Below are 23,601 nucleotides of genomic sequence, written 5' to 3' on the forward strand. Positions count from 1 at the left end.
CATAACGACAGGTATTATGATAGCTTGCCAATATATTAAAACGTTCCTTTATATTCCAGTATCTCACCAAGAAAGTGGACACAGGGTGAGGATAAAATAGGTAAAGCAATGTCGATGGGCTGGTTTGGTTATCAATGGCTCACTTTCTATTGTTTGGGTGAAAACATGGACCATAACTTATAAAGAAGGGGTGCAAAACCTGCCCCAGATAATTGAGTCATCAACAATAAATTTAGTCTCAACTCATATGGTATATGAGTACTTTTTTATTTTCTGCCACTTAATCCTATGAGGGGAAAAATTAGGCGTTGGAGGCAAAATGATAGTGGGAGCAAAACCATTTCCACTACTGTTTGGTCTACACTACCAAAGATATCTGTGTGCACAAAAAATACACTACACCCACAAGGGGTCCCTGCAGTATACTGGAACTTTCTCCTCATGTACCTGGACTACCATTATAGAAGCTGTTTTAATAAGGTATTTTTAAAGAATGCCTTCCTGAGATTACTGGCTTTCAAGGCAGTTTGCAAATTTTCAAAATAATAGAAATAGCAGAAAGTCAAAAGCATGTAGAGTACATACACACACACCTTTTAAAACATCCAAAAAGCAGTATATTAAACACTTACTTAAAAAAAATACACAGCAAATCAAATAATATCCCAAGAGCCCAAATAAACAGGATAGCCTTTGCCTAGCATCTAAAAGACAGCAATGAAGGCATGAGGCAGATAGATCTTCTTTGGAATGAAGTTCCACAACCAAGGTGCAACCACAGAAAAGGCCCTATCTCCAGTAGCAACCTGACTAATCTTTGCTTTAAATAGCTAAGTGGAAAACACACAGTCAGATAGTGCTCATTTTGTTTCTATGTTCTGTCAACAACGCTGACATCCCAGTTTTTGTCTGAGCATTGTAACAAAGCTGTTACCCAATGAATAAAACATTTTAAAAGGTCCCGTAAGTGTCTATTTACCCTTTCCACATTCACTGTAATGACTACTCGTATCTGTTTTGGAGATTCCTTAGATTTCATGGGTCAAAATCCAACTGTTATATAAATGCAAATGTAGTAGAATAAAAAAGAAGGTACTTTGAGTGGTAAAGTAGTGTAATTTACTCCAGTATTGGATTCAACAGGATGCAACAGGAACTTGCACACAGAAAGAAAAAAGACTCACAGTATCAGAAAAAGGAACCTGGCAAATATATTTCTCATTTTACCTCTAGCAGCCTACCTCTTGCAAATAAGGCCTTTAGGAGATTAGCTTTAAAAAAAGATTAAAAGGAAATGTTGAACTATAAATCAACAAACATTTTATTGGCTTTTGTGTTGGTTACATTAATCACATAACTCTTCAGATTCTTATCTCCCACTTATACGATTGTCCACATTCCTAGAAAAACAGGGATATCTAACCATTACAAAGCACAGTCTCACTAATATTTATAAAGTTCCTAAACAATATCAATCATACTTTTTAATTGTTTTAGCAGCCATGTGATAACAGAAATAAAAGTATAAGGTGAAAAAACCCTCCCAATATATCAAATAGAATAAGACTGTTTTAACTATTAAGGCACTTAGGAAGAAGCCACCTCCAAGAACAGAGGGCTGTTTTCAACAAAGTCCTATTCAGAGTAGACTGATTGAAATTAATGAACCTATTAAAAATCATGTCTATTAACTTCAATGGGTCTATTCTGAGTAGGACTAACATTGAATACTACCCTATTTAATTTCACAGCGCAGGTTTTCTTGCTGATGAATGTCAAGAGACCGTTATATGGGCCAGAATTATAGACCATTTGCCTGATCTGAAAAGTAACAAAAATGACCCATTCTTGGCACTGCAAGAACAATGCTATCAGTTAACCCAGATTTTACTGTCTCACTCCTTTCCCAGGTTTGCAACATTGCTTCAGATGCCATCCATGCTATGTTTTGATCAGAGCTTGGAAAAGTTACTTTTTTGAACTACAACTCCCATCAGCCCAATCCAGTGGCCGCTGGCTGGGGCTGATGGGAGTTGTAGTTCAAAAAAGTAACTTTTCCAAGCTCTGGTTTTGATGTTTCCATGTAATTGTCAAACCTAAATTTACTTGTCTGCCCTTCTTCTACTCTGATCTGCTCAACAAAGACCAGGGACTGGTGATGTCATGCAGGCTAACTAACAAATCAGAAGCCAGTATCAAGAACACAATTTCCCGCCCCAGAGCAATGTATTTAAGCAACCAGTTGGCAGTAGCTATTGTAAACTCACAATCTTCCTAAATGTATGAGCTGAAGTCCACTTTAAACGATGGTTTCAGTTCCTAATGTAAGGGAAAGCCTGGCTTTAACTGCAGTTGGCAATGCTTATGAACTGCTTAGCCATGGTTTAGGAAGCAGGGAGAATTACCCACAAGAAGGTAGAGATTAAGGCTGGAGAATGGTACTTCTGAACATCTTTCACTAGGATCATAGTGTTACATCTGTATATGACTATGTCTGCCCCAAGGATACAAGAGAAACATTATTATTCTGTTTAGTCATAACTCTATACTTGTTTGTTTTTTCATGTATTATGTATTGTTTTATAATATACTGATATACATTCTTGGGGGGGACTCCATACTGACATTGCTATAGACTATCCTGAGACACTGATGAAGATGTCCAACTCCAGCTGAATTACAAACAGGTATGAAATGAGAGAGCTTGATCTGTGAAAATTGACAATGCATTCATTTTTGTTGTTCTTGAGACGTTCTATGGCTGGTGATTGAACATTAAATAAGAATGGTTTTTGATTATGCTATATCCTCTACACTCACTCTCAACTTATTTCAAGTGAGGTTGCTGCAAGAAAACCTACCATCTTCTAGCATCAACTGTTTGTTTAATCACACAATCAGAAATATAGGAACAATCTGAAAGAAAATACAAATACTGTGCAGCATCCCTCACACCAATATTACACCTCATATTTTCTGTCATGCAGATAAGTAGGGTTATCAGATCAAGTGGAACATTAACACTTTATGGCTTGAAGGTCTGTTATGCCCTCAGTGGAACAGTCAAGAACACAAAATTTGACAAATTAATGGTCCAAAACAGGGAGAAATCCCTTTGTACTGAAGTGCCAAACACTGCAGAGTTAGCATTTCTTCTCCATGGTAAAGTACCTGTGATGAAAACAGGTTACAGAATTTTATTTTTAATACAGTACCAACTGCCTGTTCTGGTATACGAACTCTTATGTTAGTATGCTGGTATCCTCTGGTATATATGAAATGTTTGCTTTATTGAAGTCAATGGCTACATGCTGACAGAGCACAGGACATTATCCTGCTTTTTAAATGGAACATTATCATATTAAAAAGGCACAGGAGTGTCATAAGCTTAATCTTCAGTTTAATAATTTTTTGAGGTAGTTTTGTTTGAGTGATTCTTTAAATACCAGTACCCTGGGTGATATTCAATTAAATCATACTCAGAGGAAACCCATTAATATCAATGTATTTCTTAGATCCGTTGATTTCAGTGGGTCTCCTCTAAGTGTGAGTTGAATGTTTAAAAGTCTATAAACTAAAGTGTTAAATTATTTTAAAATTATTGCTTTAAAACTGAACTAAAGCCTTGGTTGCCTTATTAATTATTAGGGACAAACCATCCATTATATCACAAACATGAAACAAAGCCCAGCATCTACTTTGCCATTGCAAAACAGCTTCAGAAAGGGTGATCTACATTGGGGAAAGGTCAGGAAGAAATGGAATGCTTAACCCATCTCCTGCCAGCTGCTGTCCTCCTGAAATACCCCCCTCTGCAGCTGCCTTTGTACCCACAGGTTCTAGACCTGTGTTTGTGAGGTAAATGCAGGTTCAGAATACTAAAAGCAGATTGGAAGGGGAAGCTTCAAAAGAACAGTGACTAGCAAGAAAAAGTTAACTGTTCCCTTTTCCCTCTATGCTGCCAACTGCCCCTCCTGAATGTGCTTTGCCTTTGCTACAGAGAAAGGGCTGTCAGGGCTTTGTTACCCTGCAGTCATGTTTAACAGGTAGTTTGCTCCTTGGTACATCTGCTCCTGCCAATTCTTTTTTCTACGCTAATGTTTCCAGATTCCAGAAATTACAACTAGTTCAGTATTTCTGCTGATATAAAATTTAAAATTATTTGTTTAAAAAGGCCAATTAAAATAACTAATTAGGAATCTAATTAGTTATTTTAGCCTAATATGTCATGACACAGCACAATCATTTGATATTTTATGATATTATGATTACTTATATTCACAATAATTTCCAGTATGTACTGTCTGTTTTTCCAGTGTTTGAGCAAATGTACCGCAGCATAAGCCAGAGAAAGCTATCATGGTGTCCTCCAGCTGCTGTTGGACTACAACTACTCATAATCTTTCAACAGGGGGGCTGATGGGAGCTGGAGTCCAACATTATCTGGAGGTCACCACGTTTGCTACTCAGTCTTAAGATGCCAGATACAGACAAAAACAAATCTATATGGAATCTGCTGTAGTCACACATTTCACAGAAAAGTTTGGCCTGTTTTAACAAATCTTAGAAAGGCACCACTGCAGAAAGTTTTAGTTAAAAAAAAAAGTTTTCAAATGTAAGTGCAATCACTTGCATTTCATTATCATGCCTAACAGGCTTATAAAAATATATGGTCTTTTTTTTGGGGGGGGGGGGGATGAGGATACATTTTGGAGAAGTCATATAGCTGCCAAATAAGGTAGAGATTCCTTTGTAGGGAAATCTGTAACCATTAAATATACGTTTCAATGCCTCTAGTATTCCAGAAAAATAGAAGAAAAGGAAATGTACATCTCTTCTCCATATAAAAGAATAGTTAAAATTTTCTTTCTTCATTTCCAATGATTTTCTTGATCATCCACGAAATAGGGGACTTGCGTATCAGCTCCTTTCTTTGAAAAACCATTTCTGGTATTCTGAATTGGAACACAGCCGTAAAACAGGTGCTGGATTGCCATTGTAAGCATTTGATTCTGCCTGTAAACACTTCTTGGTCTGCATATGGATTAAAGTTCCATCCTACAAAAGATGGTACAGAATACTTTATAATTTACATTAACAACAGAGCAATCCTATTTGAAAGTCCAGCTGAAAATTTCTGGAAAACCCACACAACTTTTTGTTAGTCTAATCGAAAGGAGGAAGACTAGTGGAAGAACAAAAAAGAGTACAATTCTGTCAATAATTTATTTGTATAGATTCAGAACCTGAAGATTAATTAGCAATTGTGGGCACTCTTAGTAAGCTCCTCACTCTCTAACAAGTCAATGGCAATAAAGGAATTATTAACTGAATGTGGACTGTTTTTGTCGAAACCCTCAGAACTCTGGGATCTGACTTCTACTGATCAGTGGTGAAAATGTGTAGGAATTGACTTGAACAGAGTTCTGGAAAAATTATTTCATCCATATTCAATATGAAAGTTCTGGTAAAGTTGCTGATAGTGATTATCAAAATGTAGTGAAGGCAGTCTGCATAGTAAAGGAGCAACAATTTAAACTCATCTACAGAATGAGAAACTGGAAAAATCTTTTAAACTGATATGAAGTTTAATGTTTGAGTGTCCTTTTCCTTAGTAAATTTTAAAAATATTTTTATGTGATGGGATGCAAGCTGCTGACAACAGCCCAGATCTGCATATCAACAACAGTATACAGTGGCCTCTGATAGCATATAAGGATGCCTGAGGACCTGCCTCAAAACAGGAAGGCATATTACCATCCACTAATATGCAGCCTCAACTGGGGTTGCACTGACTAAGTGGTGCTTCATCACAATCCACATGGGCAGCTAATCAAGGAAATCCACTCAACACTCTTGAACATGTATATTCTGATTCTTTGTGTGTAGATGTTTGTGGGGTGCAGGTGGACTAGAGCTTCTAAACATCTTTTTTAGCTCTCATGGCATACTAAACCCAACCTTCTTCTTAAGCAGGGATACCTTTGGAACAGTTTCAATGTGAAGAGAGACAAGGTGGAAGGAGGATGGGCACTAAGAAGCACTGAGCTCAAGCAGAACAACCATCCTGCCATTCTAGAGAGCTATTCAATTTGAAGCTCCTCTTGGGGACTGAGCCGTAACCCACTCTCATTGCTATCAGCTGCTGGCTGGACAATGCAAACAAAAAGATTGAGCTGCATCCTTACCTCTCTGAGGACAAATTTCTGATTTTCAGGAATTTTTTGGTTATTGTCTTGGCACAAGTACATTTTCAAATAATCAGTTCCTGTATCAACAGCTGCACAGGCTTCAGGATGCCGTGTATTGTAGCGTATTTCATTGTGGGTGGTGTATTCAAAAAACTGTAAAACCCCAAAAGGGAGGGGAGGAAACATTCAGACATAGAGTATTTTAGAGCATACATGCAAAAAACAAACCCTTTTGTAGTCTTCTGGACCAGCAACCGTGAACTTTCTGGATTGCAATCCTGTTATAGATTGTTTTGGGTAATTCATTTGCCAGGCACTAAACCCTATCAAAGTAGTAATATGTAAATAATAAATGCAAAGAAACAAACATATAAAACCACCCAAGAAAATGACAGTGGAATGGTAGGAAGAGGACTAATGAAGGACAAGTCAGGGGTCAGTGGTATTTGGTTTGGAGGCTCACAGAACCTTATGTGTTTACTGAAAAATCTCATTATGTTTCTCCCAAGTAATAGGATATATAGGCTTACAGCCTTTAATCTATATCCTGCCTTTCTGCCAGGTTTTCAAAGTTGCTTACAATCCAAGAAAAAATATAAAGTTCACAACTATACTAATGACAAAACAATCTTGCTTTTATTCTCCAAAAGCTCAAGGGAAGAGAATAATTTTAATGTAGCACCTAAAAGGTAAGAGAGTAGGTGCCAAACAAATATCTCTGGGGAGGGTATTCCATAGTTAGCTGGGACTATAAGAGGCACAAAGAGGAACAGAAAGGACTCTATGTGAGTGGGGGCAGGACAGGAGGGTTATGAATTTGAAGACTTGTGTATTTGATTCACAGAGTACATCACAGTAAGAAGGCAGGCCAAAAGACAAAAACCTTCCATTATGCCCTGAGATACCTCTGAAATTGAACAAGATTTTAGACTAGGTTGAGAGGGGCTGCAATTTGCTGGGTTACAAGAGAAGAGGTGGTGGGACTAAGCATAAAACAAAGCCTGCTGCAGGCTCTGTAGGAGCAGAGAAAAAACAGGCAGGGGATGGGGTGGGGAGAGGCAAATTAAGACAGTCCTCTGCAGGCTCAGCCTTACCATAGTTGAGGAAGGCTAAGAAAACTCAGTGAAGTGAGTTCTCCAGACATTTTTGTAGTGAAAAATTTTCTTATGAAAACTAGAGTAATTTGCATCAGAAAAGTTTCAGTTTGTATTTGATTGTTTTTCTGATGCCCGAGAGAGTCATCTAATTTAACACGTGTCTTTTACTTGTATTTAGAAAACAAAGTCTAAAACTTTGAAACTACCTATCTTGCCTAACAGTGGCCTGGTTTGCATGTCACTTTAACCACAGTTAATCTCAACTTTGGTTTAAAGGTGAACGTGCAGGTTGCTGGTGGGCAGGGCTAAAACTGCGGCTGCTTCACTCCTCCTCCACTGCCAGGAGCCAAGCCATAGTTTGGCTTAGTATTATGTTCAAACAAACCATGAGCTGTAACCACATTTATTCTTGGCTTACTGACTGTGGTTTGTTTAAGGAACAGACATAACAGTAAGAAACCGTGGCTTAAAGCATGGCAGCAACAGGACTGGGAGAGGAGTGAAGCAGCTACAATTTCAGCTCCCTACACCAGCATGCTGAACAAACCATAGTTAATTGTGGTTTAAAGTGACATGTGAACCAGCCCACTGCATTTGCAATTGGCATCCATTCATTGTTACAAATGAACTTATGAAACAGAAAATTTCTTATGAAAAAAAAAAACACTGGGAAAATTCCATATTAAAATAAAGCACTGGAAAATCTCTCCCCCATTGTATCTTCAAGGTGACACCCAGCAGAGATGTTTTGAGTAGTGGTGAAGAACGCAGCTTGGAGGAAGAGGAACTGAACCCTTGGTTGACTGATCTGATGAATTTACAAAGGACTTTGAGGAGAAAGTCTGCTCTGACAATGCAATTGATACAGTCCCAGGAGAGGTGCCAGACTCAGGTTATTTGGGATCATTTTTTGTTACTGGGACCTGAGGAGATGGAAAAGACACTTGCATCAGTCTTATCCCTTGCCTATCATTACTGATAAAAAGCTTGCTGGGTTGATAGTGGGTTCAGAGGGTGATGAATGCCTCTTTAAGTCAGGGATAGTGCCTTCAGCCTTCAAAAAGGCTGCAGTGCAACCACATCTGGATCTAAAGGTATGGCAGTTATCACCAAGTTGCAAATGTCTCCTTCTAGAGCAAGTGGTGGGTGGACAGCTTCAGATGTTCTTGAAGGAAATGGATTATCTATGCACATTCTAGTCTGACTTCAAAAAAATGGCATTGGGGGACTTCTGCTCTGCTCCACACCAAGTGTGCTGTGGAATACCACAAAGTTTCATCTTGTCCCCCAAGCTTCATACAGTATCTGTATGAAGTCGCTGACTGAGGTTTAGAGTTGGGTGACATCAATGTAGTGATGACGGCCAGCTCTATTTCTCCGTCAACTGAATTCGGTGTAGCATTTCTGCAATAATCAGATTTGCCACTGGATTAAGAACATAACATAAGAACATAAGAAGAGCCTGCTGGATCAGGCCAGTGGCCCATCTAGTCCAGCATCCTGTTCTCACAGTGGCCAGCCAGGTGCCTGGGGGAAGCCTGCAAGCAGGACCCGAGTGCAAGAACACTCTCCCCTCCTGAGGCTTCCGGCAACTGGTTTTCAGAAGCATGCTGCCTCTGACTAGGGTGGCAGAGCACAGCCATCATGGCCAGTAGCCACTGATAGCCCTGTCCTCCATGAATCTGTCTAATCTTCTTTTAAAGCCATCCAAGCTGGTGGCCATTACTGCATCTTGTGGGAGCAAATTCCATAGTTTAACTATGCGCTGAGTAAAGAAGTACTTCCTTTTGTCTGTCCTGAATCTTCCAACATTCAGCTTCTTTGAATGTCCACGAGTTCTAGTATTATGAGAGAGGGAGAAAAACTTTTCTCTATCCACTTTCTCAATGCCATGCATAATTTTATACACTTCTATCATGTCTCCTCTGACCCGCCTTTTCTCTAAACTAAAAAGCCCCAAATACTGCAAACTTTCCTCGTAAGGGAGTCGCTCCATCCCCTTGATCATTCTGGTTGCCCTCTTCTGAACCTTTTCCAACTCTATAATATCCTTTTTGAGATGAGGCGACCAGAACTGTACACAGTATTCCAAATGCGGCTGCACCATAGATTTATACAACGGCATTATGATATCGGCTGTTTTATTTTCAATATCTTTCCTAATTATCCCTAGCATGGAATTTGCCTTTTTCACAGCTGCCGCACACTGGGTCAACATTTTCATCGTGCTGTCCACCACAACCCCGAGGTCTCTCTCCTGGTCGGTCACCGCCAGTTCAGACCCCATGAGCGTATATGTGAAATTCAGATTTTTTTGCTCCAATATGCATAATTTTACACTTGTTTATATTGAATTGCATTTGCCATTTTTCTGGCCATTCACTCAGTTTGGAGAGGTTTTTTTGGAGCTCTTCGCAATCCCTTTTTGTTTTAACAACCCTGAACAATCTAGGTCATTAATGAACAAGTTGAAAAGTACAGGTCCCAATACCGATCCTTGAGGGACTCCACTTTCTACAGCCCTCCACTGGGAGAACTGTCCATTTATTCCTACTCTCTGCTTTCTGCTTCTTAACCAATTCCTTATCCACAAGAGGACCTCTCCTCTTATTCCATGACTGCTAAGCTTCCTCAGAAGTCTTTGATGAGGTACCTTGTCAAATGCTTTTTGAAAATCTAAGTACACTATGTCCACTGGATCACCTCTATCTATATGCTTGTTGATTAATGATTACTTCTGATATTCTCTATCTTTGCAGAAAGAATTTTGAAGTAGCAGCTCTCCGTGCCTGGTTTCCAATTCATTCTTCTTCTTTTCTTCTGATTTTTTTTTAAATTCACTTTGAAATCCTCCATAGCCTGAGTGATACTTTATTGATGTACTTTCTATGTGAGCTCTTCAAACGTTTATTCCCTTTCACTGCTGTCAATGAAGTGTTGATTGTAACTAACAGACAGAAAGCAGCAGGGGGAAAAAAAGTTGTAAGCAGCAGCGGGGAAGACACTGACTTGATTATCTTCCTTAATCTGCTCTGCAATGTACTTGAAAAGGAATGTAAACAGGCGATAATTACATAGTTCAGATGGATACTGGTGGAGACTCCTGAATAAATAACTATTATAATATCCATAATTCTCTGCAAAGCAAAAAAAAAAATAAGCGGAGGAGATTGGAAAAATGAAGAGATATTGGAGGAAAAGGAATTAGATTGTTAATGACCACTAGGGGGCGACACTTAAAAATGGAATGTAAAAAAGGAGAGGATTCCATCCCTAGTTAGGGGAATGAATGAATGAATGAAACTTCATTTTTACCCCGCCCTTTTTCCAAACTGGAACTCAGGGCGGCTTACAAATAAAACTACATGTAGTTAAACACATACAAAAATATACAATTAAGATACAATTAAACTATACGCAACCTTAAAACCATGAAACAGGCACTTAAAATACTAAAAAACCATTTAAAATACAAATAACAGCATAAAACAATAAACAAACCTTATACAGCTCAATCCTAAACACCTTCTATCTCAAAAGCCTGTTGGAATAAAAAAGTCTTTACTTGCCGACGGAAGGATGGCAAGGAGGGGGCCATTCGTGCCTCCCTAGGAAGGGAGTTCCAGAACCTAGGAGCAGCCACCAAGAAGGCCCTATCTCGTGTCTCCACCAATTGCGCTTGCGACAGTGTTGGGACTGAGAGAAGGGCCTCTCCTGAAGATCTCAGGGCCCGGGCAGGCTCATATAGGGAGATACGGTCTGACAAATAGCCTGGACCTAGGCCATATAGGGCTTTATAGGTCAAAACCAGCACTTTGAATTGTGACCGAAAACAGACTGGCAGCCAGTGGAGCTGTTGTAACAAGGGAGTTGTATGGTTCCTGTAACGAGCCCCAGTTAACACTCTGGCTGCAGCTCTTTGTACCAGTTTAAGTTTCCAAACAGTCTTCAAAGGCAGCCCCATGTAGAACGCATTACAGTAATCTAAACAGGATGTAACTAAGGCATTCATCACCATAGTCATAGGGGAGGCTGTGGAGGTGCTGGACTAGTGTCTGGATGCAGACTAATAAACAGACTGAATCCAAACAAGACAGAGGCTTTGTGGGTAGATAGTTCTTGTGCCAGGGAATTAGGTAAAAGAAGTTGACGGGGTTGAACTTCCCTCAGAAAAGATATGCGGCTCAGAGTGTCCTTGGCAACCTTAAGTTGACCCACCAGCTGCTCCTGAACAGGGATAGCATTGCCACACTAATTTATGCTCTGGTAAACTCTAGGGCTGTGCATTGAATTTGGCCAAAGCCTGAATCCTGAACTTGGCTGATTTGGGCTTTGGCCAAATCAGGTTGAGTCAGTTCCTGATTATGTTGGGTCAGGCTGCCTGGAGCAATATACGACTATCAAGAGGTAGGGCATTGGGAGGAAAGAAGGAGCAGCAAAGAGCAGCACAAAAATGTCTGCAAGAGGGTTTTCAAACAGCCTGGCACTGTACTTTGGCTGCATGCACCTGTTCCCAGCAGGAGAACATGCACACACATCCAAACTGAGCAAGACTGAGACATCCGTTCACCAGCTGATGGGCAGAGGGTTCAATCCTACTGACTGCAGGGGTCTGTTTAACCAGCATGTTCCCTGCAGGAATGCATTGGGGAAGCAGCACCCAGCAAGATTGAACTCAATCCTGTTCTCTACAGTATGGTCAGCAGAGAGGAGGAGATGCAATATCTTCTCCTTCCCATTCCCAACCATTTGTTTAATTTGGGCTCCAGACTGGATCAGAGGGGAACGTACATAGCCCTAGTAACCTCCCAATTGGATTACTGTAATGCACTCTGTGTGGGGCTGCCCTTGAAGAAGGGCATCTAGCGCAGAGTGTGACAGCTAGTTTGCTAAGTTGAACAGCATATATAGAAACCATACAACACTGGTTTTAAGGAGAATTGCACTGGCTGCAAATACACTTCTGGTCCAATTTCAGATATTTGCAACTAATAAAGTCCTAATCAACTTGCAGCTTAGGTACTTGAAGGAGTGTCGTTCTCTCTACTACAGAGTTCAGTGGTATATAAATTGTTGAACAAATACAAAATAAATAAACTGTCCTGCTTGACCATTAGATCTGTTCATTAAGCTCCCATTTTTAAGAGCTACACATTATGTGGAGAAGTGGGAAAGGACCTTCTCCATGGTGGTGCCCTAGTTATGGAATACCCTCCCTTCCAAGGTTTGCCTGGAGCCAACTTTGGCTTTATTTTGGTGCCAAGTCAAGACATGGCTATTTAGTCAGGAATTTGTGCACTGTTAGAATTTACTGTTATTTGCTTTATGTTTTAAGACTAGTGTTGATTATTTATTGTTTTAAGTAGTGAATTCTTGTTTTAATGAATTACATGTCCTAAGAACAAGTGATATAGAGCTGGTGCTAAAAATGTTAATAAATAAAAAAATAAATACACACAGAGAAAGCTACATTCGACCCTTCTGTGTCAGTGAAAATAAAATCTTACCTGATTTTGTCCCATACCATGACAAGGATATAATATGACTGTGTGTCCTGTTATTTCATGCTCACTGGGAGGATTATAATCAAAACAATAATTTGCCATCCCTCTGTTCTTCAGCTAAAAGGCAATAGAAGGCCATTAAGAGATACCCACCCACAATCCAAACATCCCATCAGTCATTGCACTTTAAAAACTATGAATTTAGCAGCTTATAATTCAATATCACAACAGATACAGCTAGAGGAACATTTTAAAAAATGAGACACCATCACAACTAAATATGGAAGTATCTGACTTTTTAATAGTAGACCACTGAATTAATTGATTTTGAGTTAGTTATGACTTCATCGGAACCACCCATAGGTCCCCCCCCAGTCTGAATTGGTAACTGCCTTTTGAAAATATATTGCCATATATTCATGCTATGAAAATTAGAATGAAGCTCTCTTAAGAATGAAAGAGCTACACTAGAGCTTTTAAAACAGTTCTTCATGCCAGAGAGGATTCTCCAATTATCTTCTACAATTGGATCTGAATTGTCAAATACAAGCTGCTGGTGGTCAAAATGCACTTACTGTAGATGGTATATGGACTGCTTTTATAATCTGATTTTATATTTGCTAATCTAAGAAGGATGTAATAGCAAATGAGAATTAGCATGCAGCAGTTGTTACCGCTGTTTTCAAGTGTTGTGAATAAAAATTATGATTGTACTATGATTAACTATTGATCCTAGCTCCAAATTTCCTTGGGGTAGGTCAGATATAATGCCAGTATGACCTGTTATTTCAAACTCAATGGGAAGACATCCAGGGCTTCTGTGTAGTATTTAGCTGGGAAGCAGTATGTGTTGTAAATATAGTTCTTCCCAGTGAAAACAACTGTAGTATGATCTGATCCTTTCTTTATTTGCATTGAATTCAAAATGTCAGGCCCAAGAGCTACATAAAAGAAAGAATAATTTTCCCTTCAAGGAAATTCACAGCAGCATCACAAGCTCAGGATTTCACAAAGGAAGGATCTGCCAAGTACTAGTAAAACCAGTAGAGGGGAGAAAAGAGAATATAAAGCAAGCATGGTTGGACAAGATGCTTTCAGCTACAGGAAAGACAGCTCAGACAAAATTGGATAGGTATCCTGTTGGCAAGCAGCAACAGGAAAGCTACTAGAGGAATGTTTGTTAGCCAGTTATTTGATACATTATTAAATTCATTTATACACCACATAGGGTGAATTTGCATTTGCTATTAACATTATGTGGTCCTCTCCTCCACCCACCTTCCCTGTACATGCATAACACATAGCCAGGAAAAAGCATGCCTCCGTTATGGTGGCATTATATCATGCCTAGTGTGACCCAAAAATGATCTGAGATTGTCCCTTTATATATAAACCTATATTTAAGCAGGGAAGAGGATTACGTTGCACAGGCAGAATCATGAGCTTCAGTGTACAGCAATATATAACTGACGGAAAGGAAACAGTGGAATCTCCCTTGTGGGAAGCAACTAGTTTAGGATGGTGAACTAGATGATCAGATTCAGTAGAATCTCTCTTATGTTTAGCATGTAATTGTTACATATGAATCCATTTGAATTTTATAACAATACCAACAACAACAAACACTTATATAACACTTCAAAATGCTTCACATCCTCAATACTTCTTACAACAGCTCTATATAAGGTAGCTGGTATTTTTATCTCCATAGAGTCCAACACTGACAGATAGCAGCTTACCTAAGGCCACTTAGGGAATTCATGGCTATTTAGGGAATTCAAGTGTAAACGGATCATACTTTTTGCTGATTTCTAGCTTGCCCAACTATCCTGAAGGAGATAGGGCTTTGAACTCATTGAAACCACCTTCTAAGAAAAGAATTTTACTTACCATCCCAAAAAAGCCAGGCCTATCCTCTGGCACATGGAGTTCTGGGTAAATATTCTCCAAGTACCATCTGAAATCCTTGCATTTCAGCTTCTCTCGAAGCAATCTTCTTTCTGTCACATCTCCATAAGGCTCCTAAAAATAAAACCCAGAGTGAAGCAAAATTTCAACAGAAGGAAAGCTACAACATAAACTTTAAAATGTCAGAGGGAAAAATGAGATCCTAATAAGCTGAAATCTGCATGCAATATTGTTGGGTTTGCATAGCCTGCGACTCACAATGCTAGATGCTGCCCACAAACCATGTAGTGTGCCAAGTGCTTGATAAATGTTCTGTTTCTGCTACCAGGTTGAGATTGCAAAAATGGTATTGGGATAGGGGTGGGGGTAAGCTTTTAAGCTCCTGACAGGCCAGAAACCATGGTTGGTGCACCATGTTTTTTCCTGGCAAATCACAAGTTGTGGAGGCCTGAAAAAAGAGATGGTCAAGATAAAATTTAATGCTTAGTATATAAAGTACACATTTTTTGAGCAACCAAAAAGTCAACTGTACACGTGGACATCAACAAATGGTCAATACAGGAATCAAATTGATTATATAATTGGCAGCAGAAGATGGAGAAGTTCCATACTTTCTGCAAAAACAAGACCAGGAACAGACTGCGGTACAGATCATGAACTGGTCGTATCAAAAATCAGAGTAAAGCTAAAGAAGAACAACAAAGCAATCATAATGCCAAAATACAATTTAAATAACATCCCAGAAGCATATAAGGATCAAATAAGGAACAGGTTTGAGGCTTCAAACTTAGCTGACAGAGAACCAGAACTATGGAGTGAAGTCAGAGACGTTATCAGGGAAGAATGCAAAAAGAGAATACCTAGTTAAAAAGAGAGAAAGACCTCAATGGATGACTGAAGCAACTCTTAAAATGGTTAAAGAGAGAAGGAAAGCAAAAGCAAAAGGAGATAGAAACACAGTCACAACCCTAAATGCAACAATACAGTGACTAGTACGTATAGAAATAGAAGAGGACAACAAAAAGGGTAGAACAAAAGCCCTGTTCCAAAAGATTAGAGAAATGAAAGGGAAATTTAAACCAAGAGTAGGGATGTTGAATATAATCAACAGGGGAACACAGTGACTGACCAATATGAAATAAAAGGAAGATGGAAGCAATACACTGAAGAACTCTATAAAAGAGATGCCAGGATGACAGATTCATTCACGGAGGAACCATATGATGAAGAACCAGAAATTTTAGAATGTAAGGTGAAAGCTGCTCTTAAAATACTTGGAAGAAACAAATCACAAGGAACAGATGGCATACCAATAGATTTGCTAAAAGCTACTGAGACTGAATCTGTCCAAATCTTACAAAAATCTGTCAAGAAATATGGAAAACTAAACAATGGCCCACAGACTGGAAGCGTTCCATATACATCCCAATTCCAAAGAAAGGGGTTCCCAGGGAATGCAGTAATTATTGAACTATTGCCTTAATATCCCATGCAAATAAAGTAATGCTCAAGATTCTACAACAAAGGCTCTTACCATATATGGAGCGAGAAATGCCAGACGTCCAAGCTGGATTTAGAAAGGGAAGAGGCACCAGAGATCATATTGCAAACATACATTGGATAATGGAACAGACCAAGGAATTTTGGAAGAAAATCACCCTGTGCTTTATAGATGACAGCAAAGCCTTTGACTGTGTAGATCGTGAAAAACTATGGAATGCTTTAAAAGAAATGGGGGTGCCACAGCATCCGATTGTCCTGATGCACAACCTATACTCTGGACAAGAGGCTACTGTAAGGACAGAATATGGAGAAACCGATTGGTTCCCCATCGGAAAGGGTGTGAGACAGGGGTGTATCTTATCACCCTAATTCCCTTCCTTCCGATCTTCGCCATGCCCCCTCCCTGATGGGGTTCCGTCAAGCCTTGAAGACCTGGCTATTCAGGCAGGCCTATAGGATCTCTGGGGTGGACTAACTTTTATGCTGTTATTAACTGGACGGGTGGTTTTTAGCTTAATTTGTTATTATGGTATTTTGATATTGTATTTTACTGTGTACTGTATGTCGCCTAGAGTGGCCATTAACTCGGCCAGATAGGCGACTTATAAATAAAATTTATTTATTATTTATTTATTTAATCTATACACAGAACATATCATACGGAAAGCAGGAATGGATCAAGATGAAGGAGGTGTGAAAATTGGAGGGAGAAATATCAATAATTTAAGATATGCAGACGATACCATACTACTAGGAGAAACCAGTAATGATTTGAAACGAATGCTGATGAAAGTTAAAGAGGAAAGCACAAAAGCAGGACTACAGCTGAACATCAAAAAGACTAAAGTAATGACAACAGAAGATTTATGTAATTTTACAGTTGACAATGAGGACATTGAACTTGTCAAAGATTATCAATACCTCGGCACAGTCATTAACCAAAATGGAGACAACAGCCAAGAAATCAGAAGAAGGCTAGGACTGGGGAGGGCAGCTGTGAGAGAACTAGAAAAGGTCCTCAAATGCAAAGATGTATCACTGAACACTAAAGTCAGGATCATTCAGACCCTGGTATTTCCGATCTCTATGTATGGATGTGAAAGTTGGACAGTGAAAAAAGCGGGTAAGAGAAAAATCAATTCATTTGAAATGTGGTGTCGAAGGAGAGCTTCGCGGATACCATGGACTGCGAAAAAGACCAATAATTGGGTGTTAGAACAAATTAAACCAGAACTGTCACTAGAAGCTAAAATGATGAAACTTATCGTACTTTGGACACATCATGAGAAGACATGATTCATTAGAAAAGACAATAATGCTGGGGAAAACAGAAGGGAGTAGAAAAAGAGGAAGGCCAAACAAGAGATGGATTGATTCCATAAAGGAAGCCACAGACCTGAACTTACAAGATCTGAACAGGGTGGTTCATGACAGATGCTGTTGGAGGTCGCTGATTCATAGGTTGTAGTCGACTTGAAGGCACAGAACAACAAACTCTATGCATGTCTCCAAGCTACAGACGTTGACGCAGCAAAGCAACCCCTCCTTGCATGCCTCATGAAGAGGGCTTGACTTCCGTGTGAAGTCTTTGGCTCCGCCTTAAACCCGACCGTTCCTCTTCACGCCTCTGAATTCTTGGAGAGCGAGGTGAGAGGGGTTGCAAGTCAGGTACCTCCTGTGAGTGGTGAGGACTAACGGGTCAGGGAAGCATGGAAACTGCTGGGAGCCCAGCTGGGTATCTTCAACCTGGCAAAGCGATTCCTCCAGCATGGGTGAATAAATCCCAGTCTACAATTGAGTTCTGGAAGCAAGTTCCAGAAATAAAATATCTTGAACTGAAGAAAACCAGTGTGCGACTCATTTCAATTTTCAGTACAACATACTGCCGTGAATCAGTGTACTCTGTAATGAGTTTGTGAAGTCGAAGCATCGTGCTATCCTTACAAATCAACACCTGATGGAGCTAATTCGTACATCCTTGACAACACATCAGCTGGATTTTCAACGACTCACAGCCAAGATGGAGACTCATAAGACCTTTACTAGCAGTAATTAGCTTGATAATTGCAGCAATGACTGTTTGAGTCATAAAAGTATTATGATAAGACTATAATTTTGTAAGGTGGTATCTGATTAAAATATCTCTAATTTTATTGGTTTACATATTTTTGACCAGATATTTACTAAGACAAATAAATATCATTAAAATGTCTGTTTTTACCCCTTTTATTTGCATATTTTTCTTAGATGTTTCCATAGTTCATTACCGTAATAATTATGCTCAATATAGTTAAAACAATAATCATTCAGGATTTTGAAAACATTTGGTATAGACATGTGTACTTTGTGATTATTGAAACTAATACAAATTAACAGTTTAAAAACTACATACATGAATAAATATTATTACGTACATATATTTCTTAATATTTATATAAGATTTTTGTAACAAAATGTGCATGTAACAATAAAAACATGACTGTAATATTTGTTCATGTCTTGCAGCTCTCAAACATCTGAAGTTTATTGTATGTGGCTCTTACGTTAAGCAAGTTTGGCCACCCCTGTTTTATACATTCAAGCACAACTTTTGAAATTTATAGGCTAGCTGATTAGAAAAATAGAAAAAAACCCAACATTCTACAACGTAGATTTTCTGCATTCACACAAATTGCAGGATACACACTGCCCTGCCTGGAATGTTGCCCCTTATTGCCTTGCCTCTCCCTTGTTTCCTCCCAGAGTCAACATTTAGTTTGTAAGCATCTCAAAGAAGGAATCTGGCATTTATGTTTGTATAGTGAACAGTAAACTTACCATGCGTGCATGTGGATTTCTGTGGTAATACAGCTCTTTGTATGAATCCATCCATACTTCTGCAGCACGGACAGAGTTAGCTAAAGCCTTTGCCCGTGAATAGGGAGCTTGCTTTGGGAAAACATGCCCCACATGAGAACAAGGATGGATCTCAAGACTTCCTCCACACTGCCAGATCTAAATAAAGTAACAACATCAAAAACCAGCCTCTGTTACATATATGAAATCTTGCTGCCCTATCCTATAAATTGGCTTAAGCAGCAGCTGTTTAATAAGCTATTTGCACCACTGAAACTCAATCTAATGCTTGGTAAGTTGAGTAAATACTCCTGCCCTTCCTCAAAAATCCCTTTCCAAGACTCGCTAGCTCTGCTTTGTGCCAGCCTCTACAGATTCTTTAATTTAACTTCTTGCATGTTTCAAGTTCTATTCTATGTGTACAATAGTTCCACTATTTTCTAAAAATTAGCATCAAGTTTCATCTCTCATGCTGCGTATACACAATCAAATACATTCTGTATCAACATTCAGTGTCAACAGTCTAGCATGATTATTACTGGAAGCATATCTCATTGATATTTCCTACACTTTCTTCCTTATGAACTTGGAGCAGGCCATAACTTTTTTAAAAAAGGACAGGACAACTGGGCAGAGTCATTTAGTGGCTTTACACAAAAGTAATTAATTGACGAATGCTTTTTACACACGAGTCAGCAGGTGGCTGTGGAGGAAACTTCAGCTAAAAGAATAGAAAAGCTGCCTGGGCATTTCACAGCATGTAACAAGTACTGGCTCATTTGTGCATTAGAGTCATACAATTACATACTATATTAAGATCAAAGAGTATATCATTTAAGTTGTGGTATTATTATTATTTATTTATTATTTAATTTGTATCCCACCCTTCCTCCCAGCAGGAGCCCAGGGCGGCAAACAAAGCGCTAAAAACACTTTAAAACATCATAAAAACAGATCTTAAAATACATTAAAACAAAACAGCATTAAAAACATTTTTTAAAAAAAAAAAAAAACAACTTTAAAAAAGGGTTAAAAACATTATTAAAAAACATATTAAGCAATTCTAACACAGACACAGACTGGGATAGGTCTCAACCTAAAAGGCTTGTTGAAAGAGGAAAGTCTTCAAAAGGCACCAAAAAGTTAGCAGAGATGTGGCCTGCCTAATATTCAAAGAGTGGGAATTCCACAAGGTAGGTGCCACCACACTAAAGGTCCATTTTCTATATTGTGCAGAACGAACCTCCTGATAAGATGGTATCTGCAGGAAGCCCTCACCTGCAGAGCGCAGTGATCGACTGGGTATATAAGGGGTAAGACGGTCTTTCAGGTATCCTGGTCCCGAGCTGTATAGGGCTTTGTACACCAAAACTAGAACCTAGAACTTAGCCCAGTAGCAAATGGGCAGCCAGTGCAATTCTTTCAGCAGCAGAGTGACATGTTGGAGATACCAGTCTTTCTCAACCTGGCGCCCTCCAGAAGTTTTGGACAGCAATTCCCATCAGCCCCGATGCAGCAAAATATCTGGAGGGTGCCAGTTGAGGGACAGGCTGGAGTAGATGACACCTTTTTTCTTCCTAGTCGTGTCCTTTAGACTATAAGCCTGCGGGCAGGGAGTCTCTTGCTCGTCGTTTTTATTAATATTTTGTAAGCCACTCTGGGAGCCTTTTTGGCTAAGGAGTGGGGTAAAAATGGCTTTAAATAAAAAAAATAAAAAAATACCCTGCCCCAGTGCGCAGTCTCGCCCCCGCATTTTGCACCAGCTGCAGCTTCCGGACCAACCTCAAGGGCAGCCCCACATAGAGCACATTACAGTAATCCAGCCTGGAGGATACCAGTGTGTGGACAACAGTGGTCAGGCTATCCCGGTCCAGAAACGGCCGCAGCTGTCCCACCGGCCGAAGCTAGTAAAAGGCACCCCTAGCCACTGAGGTCACCTGGGCCTCTAGCGACAAAGATGGATCCAGGAGCACTCCCAGACTACGGACCAGCTCTTTCAGAGGGAGTACAACCCCATCCAAAGCAGGCAACTGACCAATTATCCAAACTTGGGAACCACCCACCCACAGCGCCTCCATCTTGCTAGGATTCAGACTCAGTTTATTGGCCCTCATCCAACCCACCACCGAGTCCAGGCAGTGGTCCAGGGCTTGCACGGCTTCTCCCGATTCAGATGTCACGGAGAAATAGAGCTGGGTATCATCAGCATACTGCTGACACCTCGCCCCAAAGCTCCTGACGACTGCTCCCAAGGGCTTCATATAGATGTTAAACAGCATGGGGGACAAGATGGTACCCTGTGGCACCCCACAGCACAGCTGCCAGGGGGCCGAAAGACAGTTACTCAATGCTATTCTCTGAGAGCGACCTTGCAGATAGGATCAGAACCACTGTAAAACAGTGCCTCCAATACCCAGCTCACCAAGTCAGCCCAGGATACCATGGTCAATGGTATCAAAAGCCGCTGAGAGATCAAGTAAGAATAACAGGGTCGCACTCCCCCTGTCCTTCTCCCAATGAAGGTAATCCATCAGGGCGACCAAGGTCAATTCAGTCCCATAACCAGGCCTGAACCCAGACTGGGATGGGTCAAGATAATCTGTTTCATCCAAGAGTACTTGCAGTTGCTGCGCCACAACCCTCTCAATCACCTTCTCTAAGAAGGGAGTATTTACAACCGGTCGGTAGTTGTCACAAACCAATGGGTCCAGGGTGGGCTTTTTCAGGAGCGGTCGGATCACCTCCTCTTTCAAGTTGGCTGGAACCACTCCCTCCCGCAATGATGTGTTGACCACACCCTGGATCCACTCGGTCAGACCCCCTCGGCAAGCTTTAATAACCCAAGAAGGGCAAGGGTCGAGAGGACACGTTGCTGGCCGCATCATCGCAAGCACCTTGTCCACATCATCAGGCCGCATCAACTGAAACCGTTCCCAAGACGTTGCACTGGACACTTCATTAGGGACCACAGTAGATGTGGATGGGGCATCAAGACTGCTACAGAGGCGAGCAACTTTACCCTCAAAGTGCCTTGCAAACAATTCACAGTGGGCCTCCGAAGGGTCTAAGACTCCATTAGAGTATTAGATTGAAGTATTACAGTACTGCTTTTATTTCAAATAGCTAGATGTAGATTCAACTTCCCAAAACACTCCCTGCCACAAGCTTGATAATAAAATGTGGCACTACCTAGAAGAAAGAACTTTGCAGTTATGGATCATATGCATTTTGGGCTAGACGTTACATTGCACACAAAACCCAGACACCTCATTCCAAAGAAAGCTTGTTGCATTTATGTCTCATTGACTTTAAGTATAAGTATGTCCATCACTGGGGAAAATATCTTTTGTATGAGGGACACAATGAGCAATATTTTACCTTGATTAAGATTTGGTAGGACTGGCATGAGTCAAATAAAGGTGCTTCTCTAGCTATATCAGGCTGGTGGATCACCAGTTATCCATCAGTGTGTTGGACTACAAAACATGGATGTTGTTATGATTGCTTAGGGCGCAATCTAACTGATATTTAGGTGCAATCTAACCGTCATTTACATCTGGCTGAGGGGAGCTGGATATGGTGGACCTCTGACTGAGCCAGCAGGGTCCCGGCTTAGCCGGGTGCCAGCAGGGTCCCAGCTTAGCCGGGTACCACCAGGCTCTGCTGGCAGAAGTCTCTCAGCTCAGCCATGTTGGAGCAAGGACTCTGCCAACTCAGGTGGGGGTCTGCAGGGGAAGCCCAGCCTGGCAGAATGGGAGCCAATGGAAGGACCCCCAAAAGGGGCGTTCTGGGGCATGTTGGAGGAGCAGCCATGGGGGAGGACTTAGGCCACACTCTACTCGTGTTCTGAGTGCTTCTGTAGGTCCTGATTCAGGCCAAAGTTACGCTAGGAAAAGGTAGGTTTAAGAAAATAATTACAATGGAGGTCTATGGAAAGTGGTTACTCCCTGGTAGGGGTATTCCTGAGAGCCAGCTTTTACTTCCCAGTTCCCGCATGTAGCTCCTAGTTGAGCCTGCTTTCAGCCAGCCTGGAGGCTCCTCTTCCGCTGGCACCCCTTCCGCTGGCTTTCAATGAGTTGGATTGCTCTGTCTGTTCTGGACAACTGAAACTGTTTAAGAACCTTTATTGTAGTGGCACCTACCCTTTGGAATTCCCTCTCCTTAAATATTAGAGAGATGCCATTTCTGTTATCTTTTCGGTGCCTATTGAAGACCTTCCTCTTTCAACAAGCCTTTTAAGTAGAGACCTTATCCCAGTCTGCATATATGTTGGAATTGCTTTTTAATACCTTTTTAAAGCTTTTTTAAAAAAAGATGTTTTTAAATAAGATTTGTTTTAATATGTTTTAAAGGATGCTTTGTTTTAATATATTTTAGTTTGTTTTTATAATGTTTTAGAGTGTTTTTAGTGCTTCTGTTTTATTTATTTATTTATTTATTTATTTGCTTGCTTGCTTGCTTGCTTGCTTGCTTGCTTTGTCGCCCATCTGTCTGGCTAACCAGTCACTCTGGGCGACGTACAAAATAAGCAAAATAGCACAAAATGACACATCAATACAATAA

General features: G+C 40.3%; 1 protein-coding gene across 1 annotated transcript in view; it reads right to left on the reverse strand.

Moving 5' to 3' along the window:
- Positions 1-1,297: 1,297 nt before the first annotated feature.
- Positions 1,298-23,601, reverse strand: part of GALNT12 (polypeptide N-acetylgalactosaminyltransferase 12) — a 57,541-nt gene continuing 35,237 nt past the window's right edge. Inside the window, exons 6-10 of the mRNA XM_061589022.1 lie at positions 19,021-19,197; positions 14,683-14,814; positions 12,796-12,909; positions 6,189-6,344; positions 1,298-5,058 (exon numbers count right to left, since the gene is read on the reverse strand). Coding sequence (XP_061445006.1) covers positions 4,921-5,058; positions 6,189-6,344; positions 12,796-12,909; positions 14,683-14,814; positions 19,021-19,197 — 717 coding nt within the window. The 3' untranslated portion in view covers positions 1,298-4,920. The remainder of the gene's footprint in view (positions 5,059-6,188; positions 6,345-12,795; positions 12,910-14,682; positions 14,815-19,020; positions 19,198-23,601) is intronic.

Source organism: Rhineura floridana, chromosome 1 (genome assembly GCF_030035675.1).
Source record: "Rhineura floridana isolate rRhiFlo1 chromosome 1, rRhiFlo1.hap2, whole genome shotgun sequence".
NCBI lineage: Eukaryota > Metazoa > Chordata > Lepidosauria > Squamata > Rhineuridae > Rhineura > Rhineura floridana.